The following is a 15,328-nucleotide window of genomic DNA, read 5'->3' on the forward strand; positions in this document are numbered from 1 at the left end:
GAGGAGAAGCCATGATTATGGGAAGCAGGCAGCAATGTGGAGGTTTGCTTTGATGCTAGAATCTCACCACATAACATACCTTCCTAAATCAGGTGGGGAAGGTCAAGAAAGAAAACAATTGTGTTTATTAAGAAAGATTCTGAGTGCTAGGTTTACGAGAGGTAATCTTTCCAGAATTTGAGGTCAGTCCTAAGGCAGGAGAGAAACTTGTTACAGATGAAGGCAATGTTATGTGTTTGGCATATCTATAAAATAATAGACTAAGGAAAGCATTCGCCCAACAGTGACGTTCTCCTAACCATATAGGCACAGTAAATTGAAAACCTCTTCGTTTACATCAGGCAACAATTACGGCAGCCAGGACCTATGTGTACACAAGACAACACCTCTGCAACAGATGCATTAGGAGCTTTTTATGCTACAAAGATGAAAACTGCAAGGGTGACCAACATGCTAGCACAACTGTAAGAGGCACCACCCAATTCTTGATGATGTCTTTGGTCTTGTCTATTTAGATAACAAAGCTGGTGAAGGGTCTGGAGCACAAGTCTGATAAGGAGCAGCTGAGGGAACTGGAGCTGTTTAGCCTGGAGAAAAGGAGGCTGAGGGGAGACCTGGTCACTGTCTACAACTACCTGAAAGGAGGTTGTAGCATGGAGGGGGTTGGTCTCCCAAGTACCAAGAGATAAGAGGAAATGGCCTCAAGTTGAACCAGGGGAGGTTTAGATTGGATATCAGGAAAAATGTCTTAATGAAAAGGGTTGTGAAGCACTGGAACAGCCTGCCCAGGGAAATGGTGGAGTCACCATCTCTGAAGGTGCTTAAAAGATGTGTAGATTACATTCTTAGGGACACGGTTTAGTGCTAGAGTTAGGTTAATGGTTGGATTCAATGATCTTGAGAGTCTCTTTCAACCTAAATGATTCTATGATTCTGTGAGATTCTGGTGCAAGGAATTTCAAAAAGGACAGTATTTTTACCACTTCACATTATAAAACTAATTACATGGGGAAAAGGAAACAAACCTTAAAAACCAACCAACAAAAATCAAACCTGCAAAACTTTGGCCTTGTTGGTAGACAAAGGAGCACTTTTCATCATTTGTCACTTCTATGCAATCGTAAGCAATGGGTATAAACTGGAACACAGGAGGTTCCATTTAAATTTGAGAAGAAACTTCTTCTCAGTGAGGGTGATGGAGCACTGGAACAGGCTGCCCAGGGGGGTTGTGGAGTCTCCTTCTCTGGAGACATTCAAAACCCACCTGTACACGTTCCTGTGTAACCTCATCTGGGTGTTCCTGCTCTGGCGGGGGAATTGGACTAAATGATCTTTCGAGGTCCCTTCCAATCCCTAACATTCTGTGATTCTGTAAGACCTCTGAAGCTCAAACCTCAACACCCTTATTTAGCTATTGCCCCGCAGAATTACGATTTATTTGGAAAATAAAGGAATATCACCGCCAGATGGTATCCCACGATCCACCCGCTCCCTTCAGAGCTCGGCGCCGGGGAGCGCCCCAGCCCCCGCCTGCGGAGCAGCGGGCGGGGCGCTCACCTGCCCGGCCCGCCCCGCTGCGCCGCGGCCGGGGAGGCGGGCGGTGGGTCGCGGCGCGGAGCTGGAGGCCATGGCGGCCGCCGACCCGCCGGGCGCCGGGGACCTCTCGCAGCTGGTGAGCGTGGGGCGGGCTCCGGCGGCGGGGAGCGGGGTGCGGTTTGGGGGCAGCCTTGCGGCGGGATGCCCCGCACGGCCGAGCGGAGCAGGGCGGAGAGGCGCGGTCCCTGCGCCCCGGCCTGGCTCGCTGTGCTGTAGCTGCCCTCCGTGTGCGGCCGCCCGGGGCTCCTGCTTTCTCTCTCTTTTCCCCCGCCAGGCGGAAAATCTGCTGCACCAGCTGCAGGAGAATTTTCAAGCTCTGACTGAAACGATATCGCTGAGAAATATCCTGTTTTAAACCCTGATTACTGGCTCCGCGGGAGAGGTTCCGTGCGGCTGCGGGTCCCCCGCCGCGGTACCCAGCCATGTAAAGAGGCACTTTGCGTTTGAAAATCGGGCTGCGCTTTTTCCTAATCATCAAATTAAGCTATAATGATTGCCGTTGCTAAACACCTATGATGTAGAGGCAGCTGAATTGCCTCGCCCCGCCCAGGTCCGTTTATTTTTCCCAAGAAGGAAATTCTAAAAAATGTTTTGCTAAAAGTATTTACTCCCAGTGAACCAGTCTCTGTGCAGCTATTCTTGCACTCAAGTAAAATAAGCAGCAAATAATGTGTAAAGATTCCAAAGGCACATTTAAAACGCAGTAATCTTCAAAAATGCCACTTAAATCAGGGTATCTCTCTGTGTTGTAGAAAAACAACTGTTAGCCTCCTGAGCGTGGGAAGGTGAGCGCTCAAAAAGAGAAAATAAGATCTCAAGGAGCTCCAAGCTTTCTCATTAGAAGTACTTACAGAAACTATCTTTGCGCTCTGAAACTGTAAATTTATTACATTTTCCATTTTTTTCTGACTGGACCTTTCAGGAAGCAGCTGCTTTAGCGTAAGAGAAGAATAATATTTTAGCAGCACCCATATTCTGATTGCATATGTTGACTGGATGGTATCACCCAGGAGTTCCTTGGAAAGCAAGCAATCTCTCACACAGAAAATACTCCATTTCACTTGCAGGCATATAGGAAGGCATCTGAAAACATGTAGAACTTGAATGCTTCTCTGTTGCGAAAGAAAGTGGGATTGTCTTGTAATAATAGAACCTTGTGCATGCTTCATCTTGTGTTAGTGTTGAATGTGAATACGTAAGAGGCTGAGACATTTGGAATAAAGCTTCTCATTTTTTCTCGCAGAAGAAAAAAAATACAGAATTATAGAATTATTTATTTATCTTTAACTTTTTACTGGAAGAAATGGGTGAGCGCATTGATGATCTCGAGAAGCATGTTGCTGACCTGATGACAGAGGCTGGAATAGAAAACACCGATGAAGAGCTGAGAGTAAAGAAACTTAATTTTTACTGTATTTTATGTGTTTCCACTTAGGTTTGAACTATGGGCAGTATCTAGCATGAAAATATTGTTTACATGTTTATCATACCTGCATTTACTTGGATTTTAAAGTATAATGAAATATTTTGAAATATTTTAAAGTATTTTAAATTACCTGTATTTCTTTTTGCCAGAAGCCAAAGAATGCTACCACTTTTTCAAAAGAACACCAACTGTAGCTTGCTGCATCTGTTCCAGCTCAGTGCCACATCTAAGGGGTAGTGCAAACTAACCCCAAATATGTAAACTGAGGCTGTGCATTTGTATTAAAACGTATGTGGCTTAAAGCACTCCTGCCCACCATTCCTGTCCCTCAAGTATGCTAACCTAGCTGAAGATTCTTGCTGGTAGAAATTTATGTATGTCTCTTTTTAAACCTGCTTTCAGCTGCCCAACGTAGCTCAGAGCACACCTTGTAAATACTGTCACCCCTCACAGAGCAGTTGTTTGTTCTTGCAGCAGTAAGACCGGGGATGGAAGGAGCAAGGATAACTTCAATATTATAGAATCATTTTGCTTGGAAAAGACCTTTAAGATCATTGAGCCCAAGCATTAACCTGGCACTGGCAAACACTCTGTAATATAAAATCATGCTACAGTTCAGGATTGTGTGCTGGATTTTTTATCACTATCTGTTGCAAATGCTCCCCTGCTCCCAATGGACTGGTGTTCTTAATGAGACAGCGTTGCTTCTGTGTTCTGTGGGTGGGAGTGATGTCTTCTGCCTGTTGTTGTACACTTTCCTGATTCAAACTGAGACACAGCAATTATTTTTGTCCTTTAGAGACTGCTTACCCAGTGAAAGACAGTCATATCTGTAAAGATACTGGTAATTTAGGCATCTATTCATTCTGATGCCTTTTTCATTACAGGCTATGAAATAATTTTAAGAAATATAGAAAGGTAATCCATGAAGATGTATTTAATTGTACAGACATCTTCCTGGTTTTATGCTGAATCACATTCATGAATAATTAAACCACTAACCTACTTATTCACTGTTTCTTTGCAGCACTGAAATGAGGATGTGACCATGAAAGATAAAGGCAGAACAGCACCACACTGAATCTGGGAGTTTACAGTCAGTGTCCCTAGTCACAAAATGTGTCAGTGAAAGCAAACATGCTTGGTCACAGTAGAATTTTTTTTCAACTATTGCCCTAGGAAAAAAAGTAGAAAGCTGGGTTTATTCACCTAAATGAGACACTGTCTTTCCTGTATTTGGGAAATAACTGTTTCAGGGGAGGCAAAACCACTATTTTGGACAGAAAACTATAACCTATATAGTCAATGTCAAAACCTTTTTCCATGTATGAAAATGTATTTCGTTTATTTAAATAATACTAAAATTTTAATCATATTTCTTTGTTGCCTTTTTAACTTAAATGTTCTTAGAATAACAAGATCCTTCTATGACAAAACTTTTCCATTTGCATGTGCCATTTTGATGCAGCTTTATATGTTTTACATTACAAAATGCACCTTACGTTATTAGAAAGGTACCTTTGCAAAACTTCCTAGGTCCAATGAATATAACCTGTTCTGCACTAAAATAAATGGCAGTATTTGCGTAGATTACAGCTGTCATTACTGTTTTCACAAGCCCACCCAAAGCTGTGCATACCTGTGCAGATAACATCATTCAGGTACCCCTATTGTGCCAACTGCAGTTTTTTAACATTAGGCATTTTGATAAAAGAACCTATTTTAAATACTTTGAGACAGATAAGGAATTCTAGTTACCAAACACGTCCTGAGCAAGATATGGTAGAGTCAAAGAGAACAGACCACCTGCACTAACTCTAAGGTTCTTGTTCACAAAAACATTGGAACTTTTCACAGGAAAGATTTTGTTTGAAACTTAATGGGAACCTCTTACAAGTGCAGAAATTGGAACATTACCCGGTAAATAGAATACCTCAGCTAATGAAGGATAAATGGTTTTTTTTTGAAACTGCAGCAGGTGTTGATACTTAGCATCTATTACAGAGTCTAGTATAAAGAAATCATTCTAATCAATGCTTTAATCAGTGTAGATTTGCAAACAATACCAGATTGGGGGGGCAGGTTGATATGTTGATGGACAGGCTGGAGAAATGGGCCAACAGGAACCCCATGAAGTTCAAAGGAACGTGCCAAGCATCGCCTCTGGGACAGGGTAAACTTACGCTGCAGGGCAGCTGCAAGGGGCTGGCTGGCATGCGGCTTTGCAGGAAAGGAGTGGAGCCTGGTGGACAAGCTGGAGAGCGCCCTGGCAATGCAGGCTGCAGCCACACGCTCCTCAGTATGAGCATGTGTAGATTTGCCCCTGTTCAACTCCGGTGAGAGCATCCCTAGAATAGTGTCAATTTGGGGGCTCCTCAGTTGAAGAAATACATTATGATGGAGCTAAAAGAGACCCACCGAGGTATGGTGGAGTACAAAGCGTAAGAGGGTTTCAAAGAATTCTGTTAGTTCAGCCTTAAGACTATAGCTTCTTGCTGGCAACAACTACCCCATGGTGGAACATATGGGGAACAGTCCTGTTGGAGGTGTTTTACAGGAGAGCATGAATAGACATGAGCTGGAACACAGTAAGTTCCAGCTATTATGGATGCAAGGAACACTTTATTCAACTCTGAAGGTGCTCAAGTAGAAGAACAGGCTTTCCAGAAAGGCTGAGGAATCTCCATCCTTAGAGATGCTCAACACTGGACACAGTCCCAGGCAACTTGATCAAGTGGAACCTACTTTGACTAGGAGGTTGGTGGTCCCTTCCAGCACAGAGGATTCCATAATTAATAACCACTGTAAACTAGATTAAATTTAAGCAGAAATTGAGATGCTATGTTTTACTTTCTTGACTCATTCTAAATCATCTAAAACACACCTGATGGTAAAAAAAGCATATTCTAATTTGTCTTGTGACAAACTGGACCTTTCTGCATGGTCTGGCTTGTTTTTTCTTAATCCTGTAAATACGCATGTATCAGTTAAAAAACCAAACCAAACCGAACCAAAAAAAAGATCCAAAACCTACCAACCAAACCTCGCCCCCCCCAACAAATGGACAACCAGCCAACAAAAAACCCACAACAAACAAAACAAACAAACAAACCCAAAATCAAAAAACCCACCCCCACAACACTGGCTCCATTACCACAAAACAAAAGTTGTCAGAAATGCAAATGGAAACTTCAAAAGCCATGCCACAGTGGAATCCAATCCAAGTCTGATGAATCCATGTGCATTTTAATATACTCTTTGACAAACTGGAGGTCAAATTAGAGAAAGCACAGCTCATCCTCTCTTCAACTGTTGAATATGCAGCCAGCTCCAGAACTGCAATTACTCTTTGACACTGCAGAATCTACTAAGCAAATTGGCTACAGTAAGCATAATTACCATGACAAAAAAGTCCATCACCACAAGTTAATTAAATAGGGGGGAGGTTCCAACTTTCTCCAACTTCTGCTAAACATTAATTCTCGGAGTTTTGCTACATTTTAATAAGTGCACCTTAGTGTTTTGTTCTTATTTTTAGTGGATACAGAAGACCAAGATACTATGCAAGGAGATTTTGACAGAAATGATAAGTCTTCGTCTTCAACATTGACTTTGCATCCAATTGCATGTTTCCATTCTCAATTTAATTAGCTAAAGAAAATTAAGGTGAAAAGTGGAAATCACTTCATTCCTTTAAAAAAGCTATAGCATAGTTTTCCCATATATTTGTGTAACAAAAGCAAACACAAACAGTTGAAATGTTTTTCTGCAAACATCCTTTTTGTGTACAAAAATACATAATACCAAAAGGACAACACAGAGTAAAGTCTTCAAAAAAATTAAAAAAAATCCAAAATTCAACTACAGTCTTACTGCAGTCAGACAGTTCCAGGCTTTGTGTCTTCTACTTTTCCAAATATAATTAATAACATTTAAATAATTCAAAATACGCTCAAAGTTGAAGGCATTGTTACATTTTTTTTCTTTTAATATATATATACACCAGGATAAATTTAAGCGGATGTAGGGTTAAAAAAAGGTAGCCCCCAAGAAGTATCAGTATCTGTACTTAGTGGAATAATCTTTTGGTGATACCACCAAACCTCGACCTTTGCGGGCTCCTCTATAAACAGTTTCTATAATGTCAATCATCTCTTGCTTATCTTCCATTGCCCAGTTGATCTTGTTGTTATTACCTGTACCTAGATCAATCATGATGTGTTTGTTCCTTTAAAGGGAGAGGAAAAAAAGAGAGAAGTTAAAATGGCATTATAATTCAGAAACTTCATATCCCTCACTATGCTTTGTAGGATTCAAAAGAAGTCCTTATAATCGAGCTTGCAAAATAAGCCTCAAAGAAAGAGTATCCACTCCTGTCACTCAAGCTGACATTTTACTATCTTTTTCTAAAGCCAGAATAAAGACTGCAAACATGCCCACAGGATTGCTACTCAGTGCAATTATCTTCAGCATATTCCTCATCATTTGCATTTCTTTCCCACTACTGTCTAACACTAGAGAGTTCCATGCTTGTCAGTAGCACATTTTATCTCATCAATGTAGACACCTTAGCTCCAAAAAAAACATAATACTTTGGGTATATCTTTAAAGCAAGTTTGACAAGCCTGGCTGCCGTATTACTGCAGTACGCTATACAAAGAGTTTCATATTTAAAGCTAAAAATAATGGATAATAAAACCAGTTTTCACTATCACTAATTTGTACTCTATTATCAAAACATTGTTACTAGTCTAAATGGAAAACAAGCTATTTCCTATTTAATCAGTTTACTCTTTTGGAGAGAAATGAAAATATAAGCATCAGTATGCTAACACGTATTTAGAAATTATCTACTGAGACACTGTGTTTGACATACAAAAAATTTAACTGAGTTACATTCCAGGATCATCATGTACCTGAAGAAAAACATCACGGTACAGGGATCGTACAACTCGTACATCTTGTTGAAATCTGGTACTTCAGTGATATCCACGAGATAAATAACAGCAAAGTTTTTTACCTAAACAGAAGAAAACAGGAAATATAAAAGCAATATATATTACCAAGCCTTTGATTATTTGTATTACTGATTAAAAGACATAAGATTTCATTATTGCAACATTTATTTTCCAAAATAATAAGTTATAAAATCACAGTAAACAGTCTTGCTATTATTTCTAACCACAATGACCAAATAACATGCAAAATATTTTTTCAATATAGCCAACATGCTGATTTCACATCCAGTATGAACTGGAAAGATCCTGTGCTAAATCAATATCCAGAAAAGCAAATGCCCTTTATATACAACTGAGACCTCAGAGGGACATGCACAGCTCTAAATAAGTAGAGTAACTTCTTTGTGCAAGCCAAGCTGACACATTTTGCCTGTCATCAGCTGCTTTTAGACTTCGGAAAACTAATGATCTAAAATGCCCTGGTGCCTGCCTCTAAGCAGTTCTCCCCTCTAAACCATATGATTTGTTTAACAAGGCTCATTAAACTAAAACTGCTAATTTAATAATAAAAACTGGGAGCTTTTTGAGAGGCATAAGCTAATCAGGAGCTTAAAAATTAATTAATAATGAAAAGACGACCTTGATGAGAAGATATTTCTGTGCAATTCTGGTAAAACAGGCTCTCATTTTGCAGAATTACTGAGTTAAATGCACAAGAATCCTTCCCTTTTAATGACACAGTTAATGTCTTCATTCCTGGAAGAAAACCATGTCACATTTTTGTTTCCTAGTTGTAGCATATTTGACCTTAAGTGGAATTAGAGGAAGATTTAGTTTCTAAACTCAGCTCACACATGTACAGTAGACATTAACACACACATTAAAACAAGTCAGTAGGCATCTAAATTATGTAAACCTTTAACTATAGGGTATATTATCAAATACTCACACATTATACCATGAATACACAACCTTGCCCTGCCCATCCTTACTTACATGCGAATACAATTTCAGTCCTTCTCATTTGACAAAGCAAAATTACCAGTCTGAGGTTAACATAAGTGGTCGAAGATTTATGACAAACTTACTGTTTGTCACAATACTTCCCACTTCTTAGTTTTTCTATCAAATGTGTGTAAAAGCAATGATGAGTACAATTTCTGCTTGATGAAAGACATTTTATTTTAGTCCACAAAACAGGATTAGACTGTACCAGAAAAATACTACATATGCTGTACCCTGTACTTAAACATCTTAGCGGGCACTTTAATTCAGGAAGTATGGAGCTGTTTGTTTAAAAAAAAACCCAGAAGCACAGTAAATACATTTTGATGGACTTCTGCTTCAATACAAGTTTCTAAATTATAAAAAATAATCACACTTCAAAGATGTAAATAAGTATCACTAGCAAAGAAAATAAAAGTCTCTTCTGGAGTGACACAGCATTAAAATAGTTTTTACTATGCTTTTTTGGAGCCAACTATAATCCTAGGTTCTAACAATAATCTAATGAAAACATCCCATTTAAGCCATCTTCCAAAGCAGGCAAGAGGTAAAGCCCTGAAAAGCCAAGTTATTCATAATATTATATCAAACTCTAACACCCTCAGAAGTTGTCATTCATGCCCCTTTCAATTTTATATGAAAGATGTCTAAGAAACTTAATGGCATGTTCAGAATCAGCTGAGAAATGACTGAAGTTACTCCCTGACTAGCCTCAGGAGGCAAGACAGTTGGGTTTTTTTTAAACAAACAAAACAACCACCACCCCCAGACTCTCAATCTGAGGAGCCATTTTTATTTTCTCCTATCATTTCTTCTTCCATCCTGCTGCCATTTTTAGCATCACCTAAAAAAAAAACCCAAAACTTTTAGTCTTACATCATATACATTTAATTTAGTTCAGCTGTTGCAGAACCAGAAAATGCTTGTCACTAACAGTGAACATCAACAGCTTAAGATTTTAGAAAAGAGAACCAGACTGTTCAAGTCTTAAACAATCACCTTTGCACAGCATATATGCAAGTTTTCACTGTAATCTAAGTATCTCAGACATTAACTGAATCTTCCTTCTACCTACTTTTATAGAAGTGAAACTGATGACAGTCACCTGCTCAAAAGCTTGTATGAAGCCTAAAAGGAGACCTCAAAGCTAGATATGGACTCTCAAATTTGAACTCAGAACTCTAAAAGTGGCTCTATTCTTCCCTCCTTGCTTTCTTCATTTCAAATTGGACAAGATTAGCACTTCAAAACCACTGAGCCTGCAAGTGCACTGAATAAGGACGTGTTATGTTGAGTTTGGGCACTGGCTGCCAAGGCTGCCCATGACGTGGGCCTTGCCGTGTAACACTCCACTACACGGAGCAGCAGGAGGGGAGGATTCAGGCCCAAGAATGAACTAGATAAAAACACAGGTAAGAGGCAAATACAGAAAGGGTGATGCAGAAGCACTGCAGTGGCCATAATATATTCTGTTTAGTAGCCATGCCACACCAGGCAGGCTTGTCACTAAGAGGCATTTTATTTCAACACAAGACAAGCCCTGCAGAACTACTCGGATGTCTCTCTCTGCACAGTATTGACCAGTTTTACAGCCTGAAGAAGCATTTACTGACCCGGACACAATACTGGCGCCAAGATACAGCAGTACAGAGCCAGCTTCACAGCAGTACAGAGCAGTCTCTGAGCCGGCCTCACATACAGCTGGCTCTAACTCAAAAGGCTTTAGTTCAGGCTTCATTTGAAGCAAAAGCAATTGAAGTATTTCTGGATCCAGGCTGGTATGGATGCAAGAGTTGATCTATACTTAAGCTAGTAAGTCTGCAGAGACAAACGAAAGCTTAAGCTCTCCCCATCCATCGAGATATGAATCCATACCCCAGACAGAGTTGTCAGTTCAAAAACTACATCCTTATACAGAACAAGCTCCGCTATCATTTCAAGGCAGTGGTTGTTAAAAAGTTTCTTTCTGACTTTTGAGTTATAACTGGGGATAGAGTATGGAGGCCTCAGAACAAGAATAAAATACAACTCTGTGCAAGCAGACCACACTAAATAAAAGCAGCTGCAGTTACAACAATTGAGACTACTCTGAGGTTGCTAATGTAAACCAAAATTTTGCTGTCCAGACAATAAGCAAAAAACTTTGTGGTATTGTAGAAGTTGAACACATAACAACACAAGTTTATTCTGAAAGTACTTAGCCTCACAACATAGAGTAACATACAGTAAATTTGTTGCAGTAAGTTACATGCTTTCTGAAAAAAGAAACCTCCTAGTGACAGACCTCCTTTTAGACAGCTCCACATTTGTTCAACATCTGAAGATAAAAACATTTTCAGTAGAAAAACAAAACCTATTAACTTCTGAATGTATTTATTTCTGGCACACTGACTTCCTTTGTCCATCTTCCAATTCAAAAGTTTCTCTCTCTTACCAGGCCATTGTAGCTGTTGTCCATGGGGACAGAACGGAATAGGAAACTAAAAGTCAAACAGCAGCATGGATTCAAAATTTTATCAGGCTTACGTTCATGGGGTGGGCTTCTATTTAGGTTATTTTTTTTTTCTTAATTACTGTAGCTTCACAGATTAGTCGACATTACTCAATACACATATACAAAACCCAAAAGTATATTATTGCCTAGCTACAGTTACCAGCTATTTTAATACTCCACAGAACTGTATCTGCTTGGGTGGACTATTATTAAATCTTTAAATAGAACATCTCAAAACTATAAAGCAGAGGAATCTATAGGACCCTTAACATAGGATACAGAATCTGTACCTGATCTTGATCAAGACCACACACTTAGCGGGTAAATAGGAAACAGATGTAAGAAAAATCATATGCCAGATGAAATAGATCTCATTTGTCCTCCGAAGTTCTCCCTCCCGACTTTCTTCATTAACAAAGTCATTAAAAAAAAAAAATTAATGCATTCCTACAAACGAGATTGCCACAGTAATATGATCAATGACTAGGAATGGCAACAATCATGAAGTTTCTTTAAAGTTCTGTTAGGGGTAAGTAATACTCTTGTTTGTTTGGGGTTTTTTTTTGGTTGGTGGTTGTTGTTGATTCCAGCTCCCTTCAAGAAGCAAATCTCACAGCCATACCTTACCTTATGGCCCAAAGTGCATGCAGCAAATACCTAAGGAAATCTGAGACAAGATCTAAGATTCCATCTTCTCATCTTTCTAACCAGCTTCTAGACAATGTTTTTTTATGTTTAGATGTCTTTATGGACAGGGAAATCACAAGAAAAAAAAATACAGGAACTGAGACTACCTTTTGCAACAGATCGTTCAAGTTGAAGGCAGGTAGCAGACTTGCATTACTGAACTGAAAGAGGCTGCAAACACAGTAGGTACAAACTCGAAAGTCTGTACTGTCAATATTTATATAAACTTTCTTTTCTTGCTAATTATGCTGTAAGTTTAGGTGATAAATTTCTAGGGGAAAAGAGAAAGACAGATGCTGAGAGCAATGCTTACAGCTAATAATTTTGAAAACTATAGATAAGTTAATACATTAGCTTTGCTTAACTTTAAATTAAAATACCAGTAACTATAATATCAATATTTTTTTATACCTCTCTCTTTCCCTGCCTTCTTTTCCTCTGTCACTTTTCATGTAACCTTAACAGAAAGACAGAGGCACAACTAATGTTTAGCAAAAGCCACAGCTATTAACACCTCTGATTACAGTTAAATAAATGCAAAACATTTGAACAATCCTCCCTAAACGACCTACTGGTTAAAGTGACTCAGTTTCACAAGAGGTTACCCGATTTACAGTATTCAGTCCTAGATAAATCAAGGGTTGAAAATATTTCTTTTTAAAGGGCTATTAGAGTAATTTACCAGCCAAAGCCCTGTATTTCAGGGGTTGGGGTTTTAAAATTGTGAGCCTCCTTCAAAAAAAAAAAAATTTCTGAAAAAAACCCAAAACTGTATTTTTAAAGCAGCAGCTGCAGGTGTTCCAGAGGAATTTTGTGAAACTCAATTCTTAGATGTTTGGTTGAAAACCTGACATATGAATAATTCTCATTTGTTTTGAAACTCAGTGAAACCTTGTTTCTTTTGCATGTAACACTGGGAAAAAAAACCAGTCAAATGTAAGTGGAGCACCTTTCAGTGAAAAGAATCTGCTTTGTATTTTATTATAGCGTTCTAGTTTCTTTGCCCCCAGAATGATTCAAGCTGAAAAAATTCTGTTTTCCTATTATAAAGTACAGATAAAAATTACTGCTTCTCAAAAATACACTGCAGATTAAAAGAATATTGCACCATGGTAACAAATGTAAAATATGGCTACATTTTCTTCAATTGTAGCATACAATTACAGCATGTTAACATTCTGTATTATTCTCTAGCATAAACACCTGTACAATTGGAACTTCTACTCACTCTTTAAAACAGCAGAGATCCAAACATGGCTTGTAAGCAAGAGGTTGAGGAAGGATTTCCCCCTTTAATTTGCCATTTCTGCAGAGGGAGATTTTTAAATAAGAAGTTACATTGTTCTTTCTTCCCCCAGTCACCCCTAACTGCCAACATGTCTGCCAAATTGCCAAGCATCCTACCAAAGTCCATACTAACAGTATCCGAGCATAAAATACTCCCGCCACGTTAAGCACAAAACAACTAAATTAAACCACGCCACAACATCTTACTGTATTTTATTATGTCTTAACATTTGGCTATAGGTCTTTCATTGTACAGATTTTTGAGACCCAAGTTCATTTATTTTAAAATAACATTAAAAGAGAAAGGAGTACACCATGAAAAGAACTCTCTATCCAGTTATGCAGTATGCACATGATTTTACATGAAGATAGCTTTTCCTACCCAAGTTACCACTTCTGGTTCAGATTTTTTTGCTTCATTTTCTATGGGGTTCAGTTAAAGAAGACCTGTCAATTTTCTACATCTATTCCTAAGCAAAATCTTTACCAAGTACACAAAAAGGGAAATGACAGCTGATTGTTTAACAACCTAATTTTTCTTCAATATCTATCTTTATTTTTCTTAAGTGAGTGACAAGCTGTCAACAAACATTCCGTTTCTATCTGAAAGCAGCTTCAGAGTTTGTCTCCTAAAATTTATTTCAGCCCATGCAACTTAACAGAATGCCATCTGTCTCCACAAGCAATGTCACTGACAGATTAATCAACAGTATCCTGTACATTTTAGGATCTCACCATTTTAAAAGTCAAAATGAAAGTAATTTTGCTAGTTATTCAAATGGAAGCCTGAAGCTACCATACATTCTTATGGTAAAGTGACAGTGCTGCACTGCCTGGAGCCACAGCAGTCCTACTACCAAGCACTTGTTTCTGCTTGAATGACTGATATTAACAGGCACCAATTTTTATTTTAGAACCTGCAACACTCTTTTCACCCCTTTAACTACTACAAACATCAGGGCAGTCGATGACTTGAGGCAACACTTATGAAAGCAAACCAAACAGCCAAAGAGCCAGGAACCCATATTTTAAATAGATCGATAAGGGGAAGGGTATTGTTAGAATTAGAAGAATAAAATATGTAAACTGAGGCAGGCGTCGGGTAGTCGGTAAACCCTGAAGTACCCAACCAATGGGGAACGGGGAGCGGAAATTGTGGTCGGGATTTGGGGGGATATAAGCAGAGGCTTTTTGCCCTATTATGTATGCCTACCATTAGGTAGAACACTCGATCTTGCAAAATCGTTATTAAATTATGCTTTGCTGAGAGATCCTTCCTGGGTCTATTATATTTCCAAGGTAATTGTTTCCTACACGACCTGCCCCAGGCTTCGCGTAAGCCACGTGAAACACGGAGCGCAGTCAGTGACCGCCTCACGCTACAGCCCCCGTTTACCTTTTCGGCGATGCTGTACAAGACCTCATCCATCTTCATGCAGGTCGGGTCCCAGTCGTGCCCGAAGCGGATGACCACGACTCGGTCCTCCTCCGAGAGGATGGCCTGGTCCACCTGCCAGCCGTTGTGCAGGTGCGGCAGCATGTACGACATCCTGGCGGGCGGTGCGGGGCCTGCGGGACGACAGCAAACCCCCCCCCGGAGCTGACGGCCCGGCCGGCTCCGCACGGCTCCGCCAGCCCCCGCGGCCGCACCCCCCGCACCCCCAGCCCGGTGGCTCGAGGCCGCGGCGCAGCGACGCCGCCAACTCGCCGGGCCCTTGCGAGGCGCCACGGCCGAGTCCCTCCCGCCCCGTCCCCTCCCGGCCCGCCGCACCCCGTGGGCGCCGTTCTCTCGGTGAAACGGCGCAACGGAGCCGCTGCACGAGAGGAAGCGGAAGTGACGAAGCACGGCCGGGCACGTCACTGCGAAACGCGCTT

The 15,328-nt window shown here is 40.1% G+C and overlaps 2 protein-coding genes across 3 annotated transcripts; one reads left to right on the forward strand and one right to left on the reverse strand.

Annotated features, from left to right (window-relative positions):
* Window positions 1–1,591: 1,591 nt before the first annotated feature.
* On the forward strand, window positions 1,592–4,471 carry HSBP1L1 (heat shock factor binding protein 1 like 1). The gene is made up of 4 exons (XM_065629387.1): window positions 1,592–1,672; window positions 1,871–1,937; window positions 2,892–2,986; window positions 4,050–4,471. Exons 1-4 carry the CDS (start codon window positions 1,628–1,630, stop codon window positions 4,053–4,055), a joined length of 213 nt encoding a protein of 70 aa, XP_065485459.1. The 5' UTR covers window positions 1,592–1,627; the 3' UTR covers window positions 4,056–4,471.
* TXNL4A (thioredoxin like 4A) lies at window positions 4,410–15,304 on the reverse strand. 2 transcript variants are annotated; one of them, XM_065629385.1, is made up of 4 exons: window positions 15,225–15,304; window positions 14,850–15,022; window positions 7,939–8,042; window positions 4,410–7,250 (listed from the first exon to the last, which is right to left on the reverse strand). In XM_065629385.1, the coding sequence occupies exons 2-4, from the start codon at window positions 15,000–15,002 to the stop codon at window positions 7,079–7,081; spliced, it is 429 nt and encodes a 142-aa protein (XP_065485457.1). In that variant the 5' UTR covers window positions 15,003–15,022; window positions 15,225–15,304; the 3' UTR covers window positions 4,410–7,078. The 2 variants fall into 2 exon arrangements, with proteins under 2 accessions (XP_065485457.1, XP_065485458.1); XM_065629386.1 differs by lacking the exons at window positions 14,850–15,022; window positions 15,225–15,304 and adding an exon at window positions 13,395–13,469.
* Between the last annotated feature and the right edge of the window lie 24 nt (window positions 15,305–15,328).

The sequence above is a fragment of the Caloenas nicobarica genome, chromosome 2, assembly GCF_036013445.1.
Source record: "Caloenas nicobarica isolate bCalNic1 chromosome 2, bCalNic1.hap1, whole genome shotgun sequence".
Taxonomy (NCBI): Eukaryota; Metazoa; Chordata; class Aves; order Columbiformes; family Columbidae; genus Caloenas; species Caloenas nicobarica.

Coding starts and splice junctions, on each gene's coding strand:
- TXNL4A (XM_065629385.1), bottom strand. CDS start 15,002: ATGTCGTACATGCTGCCGCACCTGCACAACGGCTGGCAGGTGGACCAG. Junction 8,043..14,849: donor TGTACAGCATCGCCGAAAAG/GTAAACGGGGGC, acceptor TCTTCTGTTTAG/GTAAAAAACTTTGCTGTTAT. Junction 7,251..7,938: donor ACCGTGATGTTTTTCTTCAG/GTACATGATGAT, acceptor CTCCCTTTAAAG/GAACAAACACATCATGATTG.
- HSBP1L1 (XM_065629387.1), top strand. CDS start 1,628: ATGGCGGCCGCCGACCCGCCGGGCGCCGGGGACCTCTCGCAGCTG. Junction 1,673..1,870: donor CCGGGGACCTCTCGCAGCTG/GTGAGCGTGGGG, acceptor TTCCCCCGCCAG/GCGGAAAATCTGCTGCACCA. Junction 1,938..2,891: donor TGAAACGATATCGCTGAGAA/ATATCCTGTTTT, acceptor TTAACTTTTTAC/TGGAAGAAATGGGTGAGCGC.